This window comes from Apodemus sylvaticus, chromosome 8, assembly GCF_947179515.1.
Source record: "Apodemus sylvaticus chromosome 8, mApoSyl1.1, whole genome shotgun sequence".
NCBI lineage: Eukaryota > Metazoa > Chordata > Mammalia > Rodentia > Muridae > Apodemus > Apodemus sylvaticus.
The window spans coordinates 2,877,903-2,898,447 of record NC_067479.1 but is presented as its reverse complement, the minus strand read 5'-3'; the positions used below and the strand labels follow the sequence as shown (position 1 = coordinate 2,898,447).

The following is a 20,545-nucleotide window of genomic DNA, read 5'->3' as shown; positions in this document are numbered from 1 at the left end:
TGTGTGTGTGTGAGAGAGAGAGAGAGAGAGACAGAGACAGTGAGAGACAGTGAGAAAGACAGAGGGAGACTGTGTCTGTGTGTGTGTGTATTTTGTGTGTGTGTGTGTGTGTGTATGAGAGAGAGACAGACAGAGACAGAGAGAGACAGTGAGAAAGACAGAGGGAGACTGTGTGTGTTGTGTGTGTGTGTTTTGTGTGTGTGTGTGTGTGTGAGAGAGAGAGAGAGAGAGAGAGAGAGAGACAGAGAGAGAGAGACAGAGAGAGAGACAGAGACATAGACAGGGTGGGAGAGAAGGGGAGAGAGAGGCAGAAGAGGCTGACTGAAACTGTCCATATTCTCATGTGAATTTCTGGTATTCCCGTCCTTTGCTGGTGACTCTGTCCCCACCACCTGCCTCTTCCTAGGACTTGGTGAAGATCTGTTGTGATCTTAAGCTGACTGTGGCTGCTGTGTATTCTTTCTCACATGCTTTGGTTTGCTGCAGTTCAGTGATTAGATCTTTCCTTCCCCCCTCTCCATTTGCTTCCCGTTCTCCTTCTCTCTTGTTTTTCATCTAGCCCCGAGTTTCAGCTTCCATTCTTGCTATCACAAGAACTGTGGGAAAGTGTCAAAGACGATATTTAGTGTAGTTTAGATTTTTTTTATTACAGAAAATGTTAAACATATGGAGAGAATAGTACCTTACTACCTCGTTGTCTACCATACAACTTCAAATAACTTGATAATGAGAATTTGTTGTGTTTTTCTCTACCTGTTTGCTTCCTAAATCCTGCATGCCAAGGCCTGCAATGCTTCGTAACCATGGGTCTGCATCAGATTTACCAGTCTCGGGCTCTCCGGACACTGAGTGCATAAGGACAGAAGTGGTCATGTGCTGTGTTTCAGAGGAGTCTGGGACAGACTGAGGACTGCTTCAGTCTCTTGTCATGTGTTAGGTGTGCTAGTTTAACTGAGTTTTCACAGCTAAGCTTTAGACAAGTTTCCAGTCTACTCCATGGCCTCTCTAGGACTCTAAGATCTATTGAGGGAGGTAAAATAGGTAGCATCTGCCATATATTTGTGGTGACAGAGCTTTCATCTGCCTTTCTTATGGGCGCTCCAGGCCTGAGGGATGGTGTGGAGCTGTTTAGAGAATGTTACTCTTTAGAAGATGATTCTGCTTGGGCAGTGGTGGTGCATGCCTGTAATCCCAGTACTCTGGGAGGCAGAGGCAGGCAGATTTCTGAGTTTGAGGCCAGCCTGGTCTACAGAGTGAGTTCCAGGACAGCTAGGGCTATACAAAGAAGCCCTGTCTCGAAAAAACCAAAATCCAAAAAACCAAAGGAAAAAAAAAAGATGATTCTGGCTTTTGTAATCTCTACTGAGTTTCACTCTGATAGACTCCCCCCTGCCCCCATCAAAACCTGCATGGGAAAAGTCATTCTTACACAGTACAGAACCCAGAAATAAATCTCACTCTCTGAGAAAACGGAAAGATAAAAAGCCAATCAAAACTTGCAAGTTTTTGTTTTGAATTGACTATAGTAGTTCCCACATGGGACAAAAAGTAATGTGACTCCCAGCCTGGGGGTGGCTTATAGGTTATTTGTGTAAGCAAGACTTTGATATTGTGTTATTAACGAGAAAAGGCCAGGACACCTACCAAAGCAATAATAATGAAAAGCAGCACATAGGTACGCCAGTGAAGACAGGGGGCTTCAGTGTTCTGAGGAAAATAAACAGTTGGACTTGAACTCAGTGGTGTCATGTGTTTCCTGCCACATTGTCCTCTAGTTCCTGACAGCTGCTGTCTCTGAGTTTGAATTTGTGTGATCAGAAATAAATGTGTAAACAGTTACGTCCCCTTGGCATGTAGTGGAAGTGTAGTGGAAGGCAGTGCAAGAGCTAGTGTCCTTCTTACCTGATGACAGGAAATGAAAGGGAACCAGCCCGTCATTCCACCTTCCAATCTGGTATGTTTGGCATGATTAATAGTTCAATGCAGAGCATGTTTTAGTTACCTGTTGTTGCCTAAGGCGTTATGACATGCAGTAGTATCAGCTTCACATCTTCCAGGGTTTGATAATGCAAAGCCTGTAGCCACAGTGTGACAACCTGTAGTCAGCATGGTTTTTTGAGCATTATCTATATTCGATGGTCTATTCTCAGAATCTCCCAGAACAGAGCAGTAAAGGTCAGGGCCTTAGCCCCAGTAATGTTTAATGTTTTAGCCGAAGGTTATAAGAATGAACTAATAATTGCTCATACACTAGAAGGTGGTGGCTGGACAGATTTACATAGTAGGCATCTTTTAGTCACTGCCAAGAGACCTGATGTCCAGAACTGACTCAGTACTAGACAGAGTTGGATAGGTTTGCTAGCAGCTGGCTAGGACTGAAGCTTTAGGTCTACATGCTAGCATGATATTTTCTTTGTTTTAAAATACTGTGCATCAAATTCCAGTTATTTGACATAGACTGGAAAAGTTAAAACACGTTGAAGAAAGGAAGATGGGTAGTTTGGAGTAATCAACTGAGAATTAAAGGAAGGGTTATGATTTGGATATAAGAAGTAAACAGTGTGTAGAGGAAACAGTAACCCAGCCAGTGAGAACCAAGGATGCTTTCTCTGCAGACTGGCTCAGAAGGTGCATCCTGAGCAGTACTGGGGAATTAGGTTGGAAGGAGAGTGGGAGAGGAGCTTGGACTTGATGTTCTTGACCATGGGGAACTTCTCTTCAGTCTTGGAGCATGGAATTATGGCCCAGTGGGATGAGCCTAAGGAAGAGCATGCTCGTGCCCCAGAACTGTGTATCTCTGTACAACACAGGTACATAGGGCCTAACTGGGAGTCCTGTCCTTACTCGGGGGCCTTCTCTGTGGCAAGATAGAAATGGTTGGTAGAACAAGTTTCACTCATGTCTCATACATAAGCCAGAAGTGACAGGTCACTTTCCCCAAGCTCATGGCCAACAGTAGTCACACACACCACAGGGCACACATGCATTAGAGATGTCTCTTTCAAGGCTCTCTGAGAGACATGTGACTTTGTTATGGAGAAAGTGTAGTGTGGGTGTAAGGACCTAGAGCTTGAGCTGGCTCCCGACTGACTGAAGCTCCTACTTCCTTGGGCAGGCTAGTTTTGTAAGGAGGACTCAGGGGTGTTTAGTAAGATAAAACTTAAGCTGAGGGTGTAACTCAATGGTAGAGGATTTACCTAGTGTGCTTGAGGTCCTAGTTTCCATCCCAGTACCTGACCACCTCAGCTTCCTCGGTAGAGCCTGAAGGAGCAAAAAGTTCATAGAGCAATCTGCTATGCAATAGTTGGTAGGTTAGATGGCTATTGGTGCAGACATCTGACTTTCTGGATGGTACCCTAAAGAAAGCCAGAGTTTCTGACTCTGGCTGAGGGCTCAGATGGAAGAGGCAGCAGTAATGTAGGTGTGCAACAGTCAGCTTGTAGGGGTGATGTGGCACTCTGAAGGATGAGCAGAGGAGAACAGTCTAATGATCAGAGGAAGGGGATTGGGTGCAGATGATGAGGACAGCAACGATGGGGTTTGTAGAGAAACTACGGACTGTTCTTGGAAATGGAGTGAGGTTCAGATAAGGTGATGGAGTAAGGTCCTAAGCACAGAAAGCCACAGGAAGTGGAAGCCTAGGGCCCAGTGAGAGACAGGAACTGCAGTGGTTCCTCGTGAGCATGTTCAGTAGGCAGTGGTGGAGGTTGAACTTCGGTCCTGGCTCCATCCTCCATGTGGCCTCGGTGTCTGGTCTCAGCATGGTGGAAGGTGTAGCATATGCAGTGCCCGTGTAGGTTGGATACATGGCAAGGTGCTGTGTGGTAAATGATGAAGCACAGGCATTCCTAGTTGTGGGCTTTGCTGTCAGCTGTAGCACCTCACGGAGCCTGTGTTCAGAGGCCTGGCCGTCCCTCACTCCTCGTTCTCATTCTTCACTGAATACTCAGCCAGCAGGGCTGTTTTTAGCTTTGCGGAAAATAACAAATTACAGCATGCTGAAACGTTACCAAAATAGATAGTTTTAAGGGCTAATTTAAGGTGGATGTGTCCCCTTTTATAGTTGCATGCTGCCTTTCCTGGCTGTTGGGACTATCACCTTTGCCTCCTAAAACACTAGACTATTTCCAAGTATACTTCTCTCTCTGGTTTTGTTGTTGATTTGTTGGTTAAGAGCTCTGGTTCGCCACACGACTATTTTAACCTGAAGGATCCTCTAGTACACGTATGTGTATGCCATCAGTCATTCGAGTAATTTCTTGTCATTGAGAAATTAAGAACTCAAGAGATTTCAGTGGGTGTTACAGTATTAGTAATCATGCAAAGTATGTACTGTTCAATTAAGTGAGTGTGCTTTCACTGTGCCAGGTTTTGTGCGCACAAAGCCCAGGTCTTCACACAGTGCACAGCCTGCAGACTTTGTAATCTCCCTGGAGTGAGTCGCCCTATGGAAGGGTTTTGTAGTTTGCTGACCTAACATGGCAGTAAAGCCCCTCATGTCTTTATTTATGTCTACGTGGTCACTAGTTTCATTGCTAGTCAATGGAATTAAGGCAATCCTCCCAATCTTGCCTCTGATTGACCAGCTGCCTTTTCTGGATTTAGTGTGAACAAGCCTGTCTGCTCATCATGTTCACAGAATTGTGGAAACCCAAGAATGACATTTACTTTAGGAAATTTTGAGCTCTTCAAAGTATAACTGGTGCTGGTTTTTTTCTGGTATTTACTGTCCTGAAATAGCACTAAAATGTTGATTTTACACACACACACACACACACACACACACACACATCTTTGAGTTACAGACAGTTGTAAGCTGTCATGTATGTGCTGGGGATTGAACCTGGGTCCTCTAGAAGAGCAACCAATGCCCTGAACCACAAATGTCATCTCTCTGGCCCCATTTATCAGATCTTAAACTGAGTAGCTTTGAGAATTTTTAAATTAGCTGAATAATCCTTTTAGAAATAAAAGTGAGATTGTAAAAGAGGAATTGGATTAGCTGAATAGCTATCCATTTTCCTAGAGGAGTTTTTTTTTTTTATTTTTATTTTTTTTATATAGCTCCCTATTATGTCAGTGTTAAAGCTTATCATGTTTATGTAGCAAATACTCCGTTTTGATGTTCAGATAGAGTTAAGTGCAAGGCCACTTCCTTTGTTGTCATAGAGTACACAAGTTAATCAGCACTGCCCTAATGCACCAAGTTTTCCTGCTGGTGAAGGGAATCTGCTAGGAGGAGAAGAAAGCTCCTTGAAGCAGAGATGAGGAGGGCACGCCCAGGTCACGTGTGAACAGTGATGGGAATGGATGTAAGCACTGAAGGTCCGGGAATGGGGAGCTGATAGCCAGTTGGACTGGACCTGTAGAATAGAAATCTTTTAATAGTTGAAGACAGGCTCACTGGTCACAACTCTGCTAGTATGCCAGATGACAAGCTAGAGTCACTTACCTCTAGTAAGATGGAGAAGATAGAAAGCTTAACACACAAGTATATTATACTCGCAAACTAATAGCACATGCTCTCTGGCTTGTAGGATCACAATCTTGGACTGATTTGCATGGTCATCAGTTGTGAGACAAGCGAGTTGGTGTGAGTGTGATCATGGAACTATGAAAATAGCTTGCCTTAAGGGCTGGGAAAGTACGGGATCTATTTCTGATTTTTACTAGTGGTCTCTTTCGAGAGATCTCGTTTAGGTGACTACATGCCTCCCTGACAAAATGTAGTGTTTTGTTCTTTCTGCCCTCACTTGGGAAGTTCATAGATGGGATAAGGAAAGGCACCAGGAGCCAAACTTGCACCACCTTCATCGGACCAGCCATGTGTTGTTAGAGGCTTTAATTCTGTGAAATTAGCACAATTCAGATATTACTGTACCCAGTAAAGTTACAGTAGTGAGGATCAAGCTCACTTCAAGCTGGGTTTGATAGCACACACCTGTAGCCACAGCAGGCTAACACGGGGCATTTTATTTTTCTTACTGAAGTAGGGACTTGCTATAATATGTATATAACCCTAGCACAGGCTAGCCTCCAACTTGCAACAGTTTTCTTGCCTTAGCCTCCCAGGTGTTGGGGTTACATGTTTGTGCCTGAGGAAGATCTTTAGTTAAATATTTGCCTGGGATACAAGGTGAGTCGCAGGCCAGTCTTGGGCTATATAATGAAACTCTGTCTCAAAAGACAAAACAGGTTAATTTTACTAAAATGAAATATATCCTGGGCATACAGCTCAATAAAAGTTGAAATTATGGCTCATGGTATAGTGTTATTTCTTCCCTATTATCTAAATTGGTATCATTGCTAAGTGAGATAGTATACTGGGGAGATTTCAGGTCTGGAGCAAACCAAATTTGATTGGGTAAACAGGGCTTAGGAACTTAGGAAGACCTTGCTGTACATATTAAAGTATTTGTATAGGCAGGTGTGTGACATCACAGAGAATCCCAGCAGGACACCTCTAGCTCCCTCACGAGGGAGGCAGGAGGCTCGAGGCTCATCTGCAAGTCTAAGGCTAGCCTATCTACATAGAGAATTCCAGCCTGCTAGACTGACATAGCTAGACTCTGTCTCAAAAGGGAAAAAAAAAAACATTTTTTAGAGAAGGTCCAGTGGTTAAGAGCACTAGCTGCTCTTCCGGAGGATCAGTGTTTGATCTTCAGCACCTCTGTAATGGCACACAACCACCTATAACTCTAGCCCCAGGGGACCTGACACCCTCTCTGGCTTCTGCAGGCACCGCTCACATGTGGTGCACTGACTTGCATGCCGGCAAACATACAATAAATTTTTTAAAAAGAAAAAATCCTGAAAACTACTAATTTATAAATTATGCATTAACTTCCTGATTTATTTATGCAACTATGGCAATTATAATTGTAATCCTCATTGCTCCAGTTCTCATAACCTAATCTACAGCTGTGTAGATACCAGGTACTACCAACCTGAACAAAAGTCCCCTCAAGACTCAAGCATATGTGCACATTTTCTATTCCTAAAAAGAAGGCAGCGCGTGGCTGTTTTCATTGGATGCCTGTGTGGGAAGCCCCTGTCGTATTTCTGAGCAGTGGTCCACAGGCACTATCCCAGCTGCTCAGGGAAGGGCTTGACACTTCTTTCGCCTCTGTCATCACATCTCTACCATTGCTCTTAAAATCTACCTCCCGTTAATTGTACTTGGAACTTTTGCTGTTAGTTTATAGTGGCATATTAATGCTCTCATTAGAACCTGTTCTTTATCTCACAAAATGTTTCTTAAAACAGTTGTCTCAGAACAAAGCAAACAAGAACATATTACTAAGGAGACAATATCTAAAATTGAAAGTGGTGTAAATTAAGAAATATGTTCCATATATTACAATATTAACATTTTTACACTGGCAATATACAGTGCAGTTAGTCTTTCTTTTGCCAAACTATTAGCAAGAAATAGTAATTTCACAGAGAATTTCTTTTTACATTGAGACTTATTATGATAGCCTTCCTTTACATATATTTCGTTTTTGAAGTTAAACTTGCTTTTTTATTCTCGTGATCTGGTCTGGATCCCAGTGTGTTGGCTGGTGGGTTGGCAGTGGGAAATTGTGCCCAGAGAGGACAACTGGAAGGCATTCTGGTTGGGAGCAGAACATTTCCATCCCACAGCTTGCTGTGCTGTGAAGTCCCAAGTGCCTTTACCTTCCATTGGAGGCCTTGGAGTGGATCATCATCTGAGACTCCGTCATTTCCCGTGAATTCTCTTCAGGGGCTGACCTCACTGCACTGGAGATTGACACGCTCACTTGACGTTTGAGCATCTTCATGACCTTTCTCTTATACCCTTTACATGCAAAGAAGTATATGAAAGGGTCCATGCAGCAGTTGAAGTTCATCAGGCATACCGTGAAGTGCAGAGAGATCTGGAAGGAATGTCTCGCCTCACACCCCAGGACCCCAGGGGAACAGAGTATCTTTATCATGTGCTGAATGATGGCCACATGGTAAGGTGTGAAGCACAGGATGAACACGACGATGATGAGGATAATTGTGTTGAGAGCCTTTTTGTTCACACCAGATTTCTCAGTGAGCGGGTTCTGCTTGGCAGTCCTGAAGAGTTTGCAGCAGATCTGAGAGTAGCACAGGAGAATGATTGTGAGGGGCAGCACGTAGCCTAGCAGGCAGGCTCCCAGCAGAATCCATGGCAGAGACGCTGTCCCTTCAAAGTTTGGATATTCCATGCAAGTAGTCTTGTCTCCCTCCTGCTTAGACATAGGGTTGAGGAGCAGTGGCAGTGTTTGAGCAAAGACCAGAATCCAGACAAATATGCAGACACCCTTTGCATATTCGATTCTTTTAATCTTGTTGTAGCGCAGAGGGTGCACCACAGCGAAGAAGCGGTCTATGCTCAAGCAAGTCATGAAGTTCACACCTGCGTATGTGTTGATGTAGAACACCAGAGCAGTTATCCGGCACAGGGCATCACCAATCCTCCAGTCAAAGCCCAGTGCGTAGTAGACTATTCGAGTGGGTAAAGCTGTGGTAAACAGGATGTCGGAAATCACCAAGTTCATTGAATAGAGAGTGGTCGAGTTGATTTTTTTTCTGTTTTGAACAATGACGACCAAGGCCAACAGGTTTCCCACCAGCCCAATGATAAAGACCAGGCTGTAATGCAAAGGCATTAATATCCTGGCTGTGCTGTGGTGTGCATAGAGATCACAGTTATTGCTGTGAGAAGTTGCCAATGGTGTAGTAAAGTTGTTAGCCATTTCTGTATCCAGCAGTGGTCACAATTACTAGGAGAAAAGCAAGTAAGGACTGTTAAGCTAAAATTATTTAACTCAGCAACGCAGTCATTTATACACCTACTTTAAATTTTCCAGTGTGCAAATTCCCTCTGGAATAAACCAAGAATAAAATTTATGTGTTTACCTTTATAGTTAGTGGCTTTGACAGAATTTGGGCAAAGGAAATGGAACCCTCTAAATAGGTCAAGTGTGTTTTGTAACCCCGGGGAGCTCACTAACTTCAGACAGAAATCCCCCTTTTTCTGAATCATGGTGTGGTTAAGAATAAAATCATGTAAAGTTCCCCACATTTTAGACGGGCATTAAACTTGGCTTTTAAATTGAATTTAGGTTGAGTTTTTTCCCCCCTTCCAAAATGCATATCACTGCCAGGAAATGAAATCAGTCAAACATGTAGTGAAGTATGAACTTAACACAGTATCTGATATGTGTTAACCTAAAAAGTTTGAGAAATAATCTTAGGTCATATTAGGAACTGAAAGTTAAGTTCTCTTATGAAAAAGAATTAGTGCCGGGCGGTGGTGGCGCACGCCTGTAATCCCAGCACTTGGGAGGCAGAGGCAGGTGGATTTCTGAGTTCGAGGCCAGCCTGGTCTACAGAGTGAGTTCCACGACAGCCAGGGCTACACAGAGAAACCCTGTCTTGAAAAAACCAAACCAACCAAACAAACAAAAAAACCGAAAAAGAATTAGTATTCATAACTATAAAAAAAAAAAGGAAAAATAAATGTAGGGTGTGTACCTGCTGTGGAGGCTAAGGCAGGGGCATCACAAGTTTGAGGGAAGCTTGTCCATCTCAGTGAGACACTTTCTCAGAATGGAAAAAGGAAAGTCGGGTCCAAAGGAACTTTGAGTCTACCTCAGCAGTAGCACACTTCTCTTTCATGTGTGAGATTGAATGTGTGTGGTGGAGGGACTCAAGCTGCTTCAAATAAAAAATTTTAAATTGGGCACACAGTGTGTGTTGAACCCAGTAAGAGTAGTGTAATGTGGTGTTTTGTGTCTTGCCTTGGTAGTAAATAAATCTCCATGACAATGTAGTTAATGCTTTTTACTTACTGTCTGGATTTTATTAGGCATCTGATGGATACTCCAGTTTTCCAAAGTGTTGAATCAGTATCCAGTGTGTTAATACATAATTTATGGAGCCGCTCCCTTGGCGCACATTTGGATTACTTAAAGTTTTTTCTAGGGCATAAATAATGCTAAGCTTGATTTCAAGTCCTAAATTAGAAATCTAAAAGTTCTAATGGTAAAATTCCATATAAGAAAGAGAGAGAATGGCAGTGAAAGTGGAAAAGCCAAGAAATACAATCTGTGATTGTATCTTAAAGAAAAGACCCAGCCTTCTCTAGAGACTGTGTATGTCTCATGTGGCTGTCACTAATGTGGAGGGAGTTCTTTCAGTGTCGGTTGCTGCTGCTGTGTCTTAAAGGGGATGGACTCTCTGTCGACGACGGTTAGAGCACTGACTCCAGACCTACCTGTGCCTGGCGTAGAGGACCTGGTCTCTGTTCACTTCTGACAGAGAAGAGGGATGCTCACTGGCTCTGGGCTCTGCTTGTGGTGTTGAGTGTTGACAGACGTATCCTCACAGAATACAAATAAAACCTAAAGGAAGACCAAACAAAGTGAGAGGACGCATCTTGCCGTCTCAGAGAAGACCAGAAAGGAAATGGACAGGTGACGGGACACGATGAAGATGGAGAGTAGAAGATGCACAAGAAGGTAGAAAGCATGCCCTCACAGATTTACATGGATGGAACTGCTGGTTATAGGGAAGACTACCAGTTTGGAGGGTTTTTGTTTTTGTTATTTTTTAAATCCATTTATATGTTGCTCAAAGAAAATGTAATTTAAAGTAATTCAGAAAGGTTCAGAATAAGGCTGTGGGAGATACATACTACCTAAGTCATGATGACAGGGTGGGCCACAATCAGAAAAGAAAGAAATTAAGGCAACTTTGATGCCTGTAGGAATCTAGCCTTACTGCCAAAATTAAGAATAGTCGCCAGGCTGTGATGAGACACGCCTTTGATCTCAGCACTCGGGAGGCAGAGACAGGCAGAGCAGGCAGATCCTGGGTCCAAAGTCAGCCTGGTCTACAGATGAGTTCCAGGACTCATCTCTGTATAGCTGAAGCTATACAGAGAAACCCTGCCTCAAAAAGCAACCTCACTCCACAAAGGACATAAAAGTAATTTTGAGATGTGTCTGTGCTGTCACAATCTGATATAGTTTACAGGAGAAACTCACAAGTCTGTAATCATAATAGGTAATCATATGTTTTTGAATATCCTAGATAAGAAAATAAAAGGCACTGAAGGCTTGCTCAACACGATTCAAGAGTTAGTAGACTATGTGATGAAGTCATAAGCATTTCTCAAACTCAGCCATCATAAGTGTTAAGCAGACTGCAGGGCCCGAGGACAGCACAGCCAAACTACAAACCAATGGCAAAGCAATAAAGAGTGAATTTGGAAATGAAAAATATATGTGTAAGAAACCTTTGACTTAAAGAAGATACCGTGTTAGAAATTTTTGAGATGCTTAAAATAAAAAGATTGAAAATAGATGTTTGCTGTATCACTTAAGTCTAGGAGGAGCCTAATTTGCCCAGCAAGAACAGAAGTAAATAAAAAGTCAGCTGTGAAATTAATGAAATGAAAAAGTACAGGAAGCTGCACATTCACCAAAGGCCTGCTTTCTGCTGTCCAGGAGGTGAAGTGTAGACATGGGGAGAGTGCAGCTTCTAGACCAGCCTTGGCACTGAGGAGCCGGCCCAGCAACTCTGACAGATGCTTTTCTAACTTGTGTGAGAATTTTCCTCCTGAAAATCTTTCTTACCACTTTTCATAGCAAGTTCATGAAATGTGATCTCAAACAGTGGTATGGGGCAGAATGTGCAGTTGCAGCATCTCCATGTTAACCGCTACAGTAAAGATTAGAAGAGCCACCGCAGCACAAGGGAGGGACTGGCAGCGGCGTGTGTCAGCTTGCAGATGATGCCGGGCGGGCGAGCTTGTGAACTGTGTCCTAGCATCTGGTACAGCTAAAATGGGAGTGGTTTCAAATAGCCCAGGTATGGGAGCATTCCACCCAGTGTTGGCTGCAGCAGGAAGATGCAAAGTGTGAACAGCTCAGATTCTTTCAGTTGATGTCTTGTAGGCATTAAACGGTTCAGCATGCTGTGGCATGTGAAAGTGGCAAAACAAGACTGTTTCTTGACTGGAAGTATGTTAAGGAAAGCTGATTGCATGACATGGTACTCTGAGGGAGAGTGAACACAAAAAACACATGTGCACAGGAGCACACAGAAAGATGCCTGCTTGGATATTATATGTGCCAACAGATAATACTGTATGAGTGATTGGGGACTTGTATCCATACAGCCTAAATTCGGAACATTGAACATAGATTGATTGAAGTAAGGTAATGATTTTGTTAATTGGAGGAAGAAGTGTTAGTTTGCTCTTCTTGCAAGAGCATCATCACCAGTGTTCTTCACAGCTTATTCACATTTGTGCACTCGCTTAGTCTGCCTGCCTACCTTTACATCGTGTCTGCTAAGGACCTCATATGGGCCTGAGAAGTTAAAGATCATGTTGGGTCCTTCTCTGTGGTGCTCCCTCCAGTCCTTTGAGGAACAGCTGTCTCATGAGCCCTTAAAGAACTGAGAGATTGTGGTTTCAGAGTACAGACAGCATGACATATATGGTTAGCTTCCCCAGGGTAGATGGGTCAACCTTCCCAAGAGCAGGGGAAGTCAGGCCCAATCGAGGCTGGGACATGGATCTTGACTGACCACTGTTGGGCCACAGCCAGCCAAAGGCCGCACTTTAGGATATAGACATGTAAACAGGCTAGGTCAGAGAGTGACCTCGGTAAGCAGATAGAGATGGTTTGAAAATAGACTTCTTTTGGATACTTAGCAGCTTCTGGGGATTGATTCTACATTTTCCTTAATTCGTGTCTCTGTTTTTCCTGTGTTCTCAATGCTGTCATTTCAGTACACTATTATCTCCACATTAAGAGGAAAGTCCTTTCACATTCTTGGCTGCTGTTACCCAATTCCTAAGACAACAAATATCGATTTATTATATGCCCTCAGAGTTAGAATTTGTTCTTTCCTTTAATCATCCTCTGGATTACTCTTGAGAGGCTTAAGTTAGCTTCATACTTTTAGCAAACAGTACTTTTAGTGTTTTTAGTCTAATATGCTGGATCCCAGGGATGCAGAGCAAGAGGGTCTAGAACTGAAAAAGAGATAGACAGTGTGGGGAGTGTCATGTGGCTCCTGTGAGGCTCTGGCTTAGCACTGCTGCTTGTATTCCGTCTCACATCGCCAGTGTCCTGCTCATACTCACTGCGCCTGTCTGAATCGCAGGTTCTCCTTTTCATCATTCAAAGTATAGCTTGCATTTGAATGTATTTAATTATTCCTCATTTTAGTTATTCTTAGGCAGCAGCTTCTGACATGTTTCGAGTATGTATGTAAGCATACATATAAATATACCTATATACACGTGTGTGCCTGAATTAAACCTGAAAGTACTATGATAGGTCAGTGAGGTATCATTTCTTCGCTCCCAGGATCTAGCATATGTAGACTAAAACCACCAAAAATATGAAAGTATAAAATGGTATGGTCTACCCTGCAAACTTCCACTCCCCTGGAAGCCATCTTGTCATTCTCTGATTTTCCTGCTAAGCTGCAGAAACAACCTGTTCTGTGTCTGCAATGTAACATTTGACCCTTCAGCTTTCCTGTCATCCTAACTCTGTCTCCCTTTTTTACTAAGGCCCCAACAATTCTCAGAATAAATGTTAGATTCTTTCCAACGTCCTCCTCTGACATTCTTGAAAGTAGTGTGTGTGTGTGTGTGTGTGTGTTTGTAAAATTTATTTCCTTGCCCATAGAGTTGCCAAAACTTCTTGTGATGTTATCATTTCATCTTTGCATAACCAGACATGTTGACATGAAGTGACAGTTTTTCTCTAGTCACAAAAAGGAGAGGAAAAAAAGTCTGCCTAAAACTCATTGATTAGTATTTAAGGGAATTGCCTAAACTCTGATAAAGTTTATATTCAAAAGAGCTTACCAAAGAACCAGTGCAAAAGTCTTTGGGTTTTTAAGGTTTTTGAAGTGGTATCACTATCTCTAACATTTATTCTGAGAATTGTCAATGTCTTAAATAAAGAAGGGAGACTCTGTTATCTACAGGGTTAACAATGTTTTGAGCTGGTCAGGTTTGACCTCAAGATGGGGTTGGATTGAGATCTATCTGCCTTAGGCAGAGGGTTGGCTTGCCTTGTGTGTGCTAGAGAGGAAGCTGTGCCTTGAAGAAGAGTCAGAAGAGCAACTAAGAGCTTGGAAGCAGAGAGAGAGAGGGAGAGAGAGAGGTGAGGGAGAGAGGGGGAAGGGAGAGAGGGAGAGAGAGAGAGAAGGAGGGAGAGGGAGGGAGGGAGGAAGGGGGAGAGAGGGGAGAGAGGGAGGGAGAGAGAGAGAAGGAGGGAGAGGGAGTGAGGAAGGGGGACAGAGGGAGGGAGAGAGAGAGAAGGAGGGAGAGGGAGTGAGGAAGGGGGACAGAGGGAGGGAGAGAGAGAGGGAGGGAGAGAGAGAGGGAGGGAGAGAGAGGGAGGAAGAGAGAGAGAAGGAGGGAGGGAGGGGGAGAGAGGGAGGGAGAGGGAGGGAGGAAGAGAGAGAGAAGGAGGGAGGGGGAGAGAGGGAGGGAGAGAGAGAAGGAGGGAGAGAGAGAAGGAGGGAGGGAGGGAGAGAGAGAAGGAGGGAGGGAGGAAGGGGGAGAGAGGGAAGGAGAGAGGAGAGAGAGAGAGGGAGAGGGAGAGGGAGAGAAAAAGTTCTGGGTGCATTGTAGGTTACAGTTACTCCAACTCTTCCCCAGTTGCTGTTGGCTTCCTTCTGGCTATTTTCTTGAGGAAAGATAAGGTTGTGGAAAAATGCTTAGAGTTGGGGGAAATAAAATGAATGGAAAACAAGGGAACAGCCCACAGGGTGACTGAATACCAAGGACTTTGTCCTCTGAGGGAGGGCACACAGCTCAGAGGTAGTTGAGGCTGTTTCGATGCCCTTGATAACAGGCCTGAGGGAGAAGTCACCCTTGCTCTTTTCTCCCATTAGCTAGCATTTGTCAAGTGTGTGGACAGAGCTTTTTTGTTCCTCTTTAAACAGAGACTGAGTTTAACCCAGTGTCAACACCAGCAGCACTAGGCCAGCGTTTGTTCCCACCCCACTTCAGTTGACTGGACAGCTGTTGTATGTGCTGTTTGCCTGTAAAATGGGCAGGTGGCAAGTGATCCATCCAGCTTACTAAAGGAATATTGATTCCATTGGTCTGATTGTCCATTCCCATATGCTGTCAATAATCAGAATGTGCCACAGTGACCTAGTTGAGAAAATGTATTATTCAGTGCTTTCTTTACCATGGAATCAGTTTTGAATCCTGTTTGATAGCTGTGTTTCTGTCAGTCCACTGTCATCTCATTTTCTCTTGTATCCTTCCCCTAAATTGAATAGATTGAGTTGATATTATTCGGGGTACGGTTGACCATGGTCAGCCTTTTGAGGGAAGCTTACTTTCTCTGGCTCTTGGAAGTGTGATGAGTCAAGGAGCCACAGAGATGACCTTTTGTGACCTGCAGCTGAGCCGGTGTCATAGTCCACATCCAGCCATCTTTCAGGTCGGGGGAACTCTTCACACAGCAGTCTGCAGTTCACCTGCCCTCGTACCTCTCAAGGTGCCTGACTCGGTGGGTCCTCGGTGAAGACCAGCTGCATTGGAAAGCTACCTGCTGGGGCTAATGGAAAGTGTGCGGCGTCTGGAGGGAGGGTGCTGGATGGGTGAAAATTCTCTCATGTTTGGAGCTGGACATATTCCAGATACTTTTCTGTCACTTTTCAGTAATTATTTATTCCTTATGTGGCTTTATCAAAGGTAATGATGTCATGTGTAAGTTACTGTAAGAGTGAAAAAGAGGCTACTATCATACTCATTCCACACAAGGAAAGCATATGTGTGGGATCTTACACGAGGGATCACTAGCTGCATAGTAGAAAGGCCTTGAAATGAAGGTGTGTGTTCCTGATATGCTTCCTCTTAGGGTGCTTCTAGAAATAGCCCGTACTTTGTACCCTTCCAGCTGGAGGGGGTTTCAGGCTTTAAGTTAAGCCTTCTTAATTTGTGGCTATGCTGAATTGAGGATGAGTTGAGTCATTTTCTCAGAATGTTTCAAGATTACATGGGAAGTCAGGGCTCTGTCCTTCCCTAGCCAATGGGTTTTTTTCTTGCAGCCCCTAACTCTGCACTGTGCCCTGCACCCCACCCCCCATGTCTATGTCCTTATCTGGCTGTGTGCCTGTCTGAAGCTGCTGTCTGCAGTCCTTCCTCTCTTCTCTGTGCAGTGGCCTGATGGCCTTTCCCCTTGAGAGACCAAGGGCAGGCTGAAAGCTCGGCAGCTCCTGTAATTTGACGCATCTCTACTCTCTTCCTCTGGGTCACTGGCCATCTTCATTGGCCCAGCCCCTGGCTGCAGCCTGAGCAGAGCCTCTCTCTGCTTGAGTGCTGGGTCTTTCATTTAGAAACCTGTGGCCCTCTTCTTCCCCTGCATCATTAACATGGCTTTTCACTAAAGCTTCTGTGGAAAGCAGCTGCCCAAGGGAGCTTCCTGACCTCTACTTCCCGCTTCCTCTCCCACTCCACCTCAGGAAGGCAGAGTATTGAGGTTGTGGCTTTTGTGTCTCACTCCTGTGAAGTTCTGAGAGTGTGTGTGAGGGCAGTTCTTACACCCCCAAAGATCGAAAAGAATGGCCAAATCTCAGCTCACAAGTCCTTGCTCTCCGTCGGGAGACAGCAGGCATGACAGTAATGGCTCCTGGTCAGACCTCTGCCTTGGAGCGTTCTCCGAAGCCAGGGCAGGAGCGCCTAAGTGACTAAAGTCACAGCTGTAGCTGCCAAGTTTAAACTCGGCTTTTTGCCGCCAGAAAAATCTCATTCAATACAGGACGTGCTATCCCTGGTTCCTGTTTCCAAGACAGAGATAAGTAGAAGTGGGTGGAAGCAAGCACAAACAGGAAGGTGTCTCAGAACTTCGACATAGACCTGCTCACTTGTGTCTGAGAAAGATGGGCAAGATAGGGGGACTTAAGTGAAGCAGCCATTAACGTAGAGCATGTTCTAAGGTGAATACAGGAGAGTTGAGTATTTTAGAATATGTTTTGTTTTTAAGATAGGGTCTCCTGTGCTCCTGGCTAGCCTCAAACTTACTACTATATGGGTAGAGGCTGGTCTTGAGCTCCTGATCTTCTTGCCTCTACCTCCCAAGTCCTGGGACGGAAGGAGTGTAGTACCATGTCTACTGAGTAAAGATTTTGTAACTGAGTTTACTGCTTTTAACAGTATTTCAGCAACAAAACATTTTGACTGCTGTTTCAACTGAAGAGAATTTGAAGCCCAGCAAAGCTTTATGCTGCTGGTTTGCCTTGTACTGTTTTTAGGGCTGTACGGACATCTGACAATACGCTTTCTACCCTTGCCAGAACACTGAGTCTCTGCCTCCACAGCACGCAGAGGGTTCTGCATGTGTGATCCAGTCTTGTGGCCATGGGCAGGACGGCACAAATAGTCCAGGACAGACAGGAGGACATTGCTCACCTCCAGTATCTTTCCTCTTGCTATGGCAAAGAGAAGGGTCTCCCTGTAAATGCTTTAATTTCTTGGTGTCTGCAGGTCAGGATCAGGAGTCTTGCACGTACATTTCACATCACAGATTGCTGCAGGCTGGCCTACGGTAGCTCTCTAGTAAAAGTCTACCATGCATGCTTGGAAGTCCTGGAGGGAGCTCAGTTGTCACAGAGTTTACTCTGCTAGGTGACTGAGCATAACACTAATTAATTCTAGGAAGCCCGCCAAAAGCTTATAAAAGGACTTATTACCACAGCCACCCACGTATTACAAGCCTGCGAGCAAGGCTGCTTTGTGGGACTGTCTGCCCTAGCAGTTTTAGGTTCACAAAGTACCATGAAGCCCCAGAGACAAACACTCTGAGATACTAGAAAGCCACAGCTGGAGCTTCCCATACACTGTTACAGAAAGCAGACATCTTCAGACAAGCTCAAGAAAATAATTTGTACAGAAGTGACAGGGCAAGGAAACCTTGCCTATTAGATGTATCCTTCTGTGGGCTGATGGGCAGGGTGGGAGGTATGAAGTGTTCCCGCACCTACTTTGAGAGAGAGTCAGAGAAGGACTTGACAGAAACATTTCTGCCCACTTTCTGGATGAAGCGACCAAAACCAGAAACCGTCAGCAACCTGCATGGGACTGAGCAGTTCTAAATGATAGACCCTGGGTTTAAGGAGTCCAAGCCCTCCCTTAACATTACACTCTACTCTGGGTGGCACCTTTACCAGAGAGTACCACCACACCTACAACCCCCAGTCTTCTTTAAAGGAAGTCCCTTCATGGCTTATATTCTGTTAGACGTTTCTCTTAACTTCTGCTCTTCCCCTGAAAATTGAATGTTTAAATCACTACATATAATCTTTGTTTTACAATTTTTTTTTCAAAATTTTTAGAATATAAATGTGGGGCTCATTTAGCATTACTGGTCACCTAATAATAGGAAGTAAATAACAAATTTTATTTTTCATTTAAAATAGTTGGTCTTTAGAATGATTTTGCTTCTGAGGCAACAGAGCCCAGGCTGATCTTTGCTGGCAGGAGGATAAACTGATAAAATATTTTTGCAAACTAGAAAATACTATTCTATATCTGATGCATAAGAAAATAAGCCCTTTACCCCAGGGAGTCTGATGCTGATAGTCTGTCCTAAGAATATCAAAAATACTTTTCTGTACATAAATGCATGCTATGTAGTTAGATGTAATAAACTTTTAAAAATTAGGCTAAATGGTTATATTGTGTATAAACTATATCCAAATTTAGGAATGCTCTGTCTCATCACCACTGTTCCTTTCTCTTTATAGTAAAGAATTCTGAAATGTTGATGTTATTTGCTGATACTTGTATTGTGAGTTCATACAGAAGTTCATAAAATAATGTTTCATTCATTGCTTCTATCTCAGGAGCTACTTTAAGCTGCTAGTAACCTTAAGGAAATCTAAACAGCCAGTTATTACAGCTAGTTATTTATTCTTTTTCCTTCACTTTTACCTTGAAACTTAGGTTTTCAAAGTATTCCTTAACTTAAAAAGAAGATATCAGGTACTTACATATCAGAAGGTGGTTAGGGCCTCCGTGTGGCAGTCCGTGTCTGCCCAGACTGGAGTTAGCTAAGCTTGTCATGTTGCTTTAAGAGCGACAGAGCAGGCGTCCTTTTATGGTGGTGCCTTTTTCCTGTCATCCTGTGACTGAGCAGAGCTGTGATCAGTTAACCTCACATATGCTACATGCTTTTTTTCAAATGGGAAGTGAGATTTTTTTTTTCTGATACTGATTTTAAAAAACTATTCAAAAGCCCCTTGGACTTTGTGAAATGCTGATATCTATGGAACTTTTAAAAAATTTTTTCCATAAAGATTTAAGTCTTAAAACTTTTTGAAGCAATAAACTTTAAACTGAAAGAGGGGGAGGGGAGAGAGATAAGTATAGCTACTGGTGACTTTATGTTGATATTTTATGTAAAATTTAGGTTAAGGAAAAATGTCAAGTGTAATAGTGGTGTCTGCCTGGAGACATGGTGGTATCAGGAGTGTGGTGTAGAGTCTGAATCTGAACAGCTGTGTAAAAGGTGGGTTTCTGTAGTGATGGAGAAAGGCCTTCCTTGTGTGTAAGTTAGTTACACTTTCAGTGTATAGGACAACTGACTGACTCAGTGACAGTGAACACAGAATGATTAAGGACAGTTGGGAGACATGTTCCTGACAAATCCAGCCTTAGGTGCACAGGACCAGAGAGACCTGTTCTGCACCTATGAGCTCACTCCTTGAACCCAGCAGTATCTACTGCGTATGGTGCTCTGGGCAAGCCAAAGAGGAGGCCGTCACCCATGCCCACCTGCGATCTGGCCTGTCATACCTGTGTGCTGCTTTTGGAAGGACAGGACTCACTTGTGCTGGCCTGGGCAGTGGAGAACAGTGATTCCATGAACAGAGAGTGCTTAGGCCTCACAGGACTGCAGCCCCACCCTCTTGCAGAGTGGGGCTTTATACTGCTTCTGTCACTGTCCTTATTCTGGGGGGAATAGAAGATGGGTCAGAGGATGGGGCTACAGCAGATTTTCAAGCCAAGCCCTCAGATGGCTCTACTTTGTTTAAAATGGAATATTCCAGGCCCTGGCTTATATACCTAGCACTGCATATAAGCAAAATGGGACTGGCACATACTAGGAATTTTCAGTTTGTTGACAGGCCACAAAGATGTCTGGCCCAGGATTCATAGAGATCCGCCAAGCCTGGTGGATCCACCCTATCTTTGGTGTAAGAAGTAAGTCTAAGAAGACCCGGAAGCTCGCAGATGCTGCTGTAGCTGCTCGGGAGATCAAACACTAGGCTTGTTTTGTTGTTGAAAGTTACAGTGGCATCTTTACCAGTAAACTCAGTGTCCCAGAGAAGTGAGTGGACATCTGTATGAAGCGTTTTCTTAGTTTGCTCTCTGAAGTATGGTCATGAGTGTATAGTAGGTACTCTGTAACTAGTAATAATATTAAAGGAATAAATCAATTATCTGCTAACTGATTTTCTTCTGTGCTTCTAGCTCTTTGCTTAAGATAAGGCTCCC

General features: G+C 43.8%; 2 protein-coding genes across 5 annotated transcripts in view; one reads left to right on the top strand and one right to left on the bottom strand.

Annotated features, from left to right (window-relative positions):
• Positions 1-20,545, top strand: part of Ubac2 (UBA domain containing 2) — a 141,925-nt gene that overhangs the window by 62,904 nt on the left and 58,476 nt on the right. The gene's annotated exons all lie outside the window — the stretch shown is intronic.
• Positions 5,828-19,177, bottom strand: Gpr183 (G protein-coupled receptor 183). Of its 3 annotated transcripts, XM_052190589.1 has the most exons (4): positions 19,039-19,176; positions 12,340-12,462; positions 10,274-10,400; positions 5,828-8,777 (listed from the first exon to the last, which is right to left on the bottom strand). In XM_052190589.1, the coding sequence occupies exon 4, from the start codon at positions 8,748-8,750 to the stop codon at positions 7,677-7,679; it is 1,074 nt and encodes a 357-aa protein (XP_052046549.1). In that variant the 5' UTR covers positions 8,751-8,777; positions 10,274-10,400; positions 12,340-12,462; positions 19,039-19,176; the 3' UTR covers positions 5,828-7,676. The 3 variants fall into 3 exon arrangements, with proteins under 3 accessions (XP_052046549.1, XP_052046548.1, XP_052046550.1); XM_052190588.1 differs by lacking the exon at positions 12,340-12,462; XM_052190590.1 differs by lacking the exons at positions 10,274-10,400; positions 12,340-12,462 and having other exon boundaries at positions 19,039-19,177.

Bases quoted from the DNA above. Each gene is read 5' to 3' on its own strand.
- Gpr183 (XM_052190590.1), bottom strand. From the start codon at position 8,750: ATGGCTAACAACTTTACTACACCATTGGCAACTTCTCACAGCAATAAC.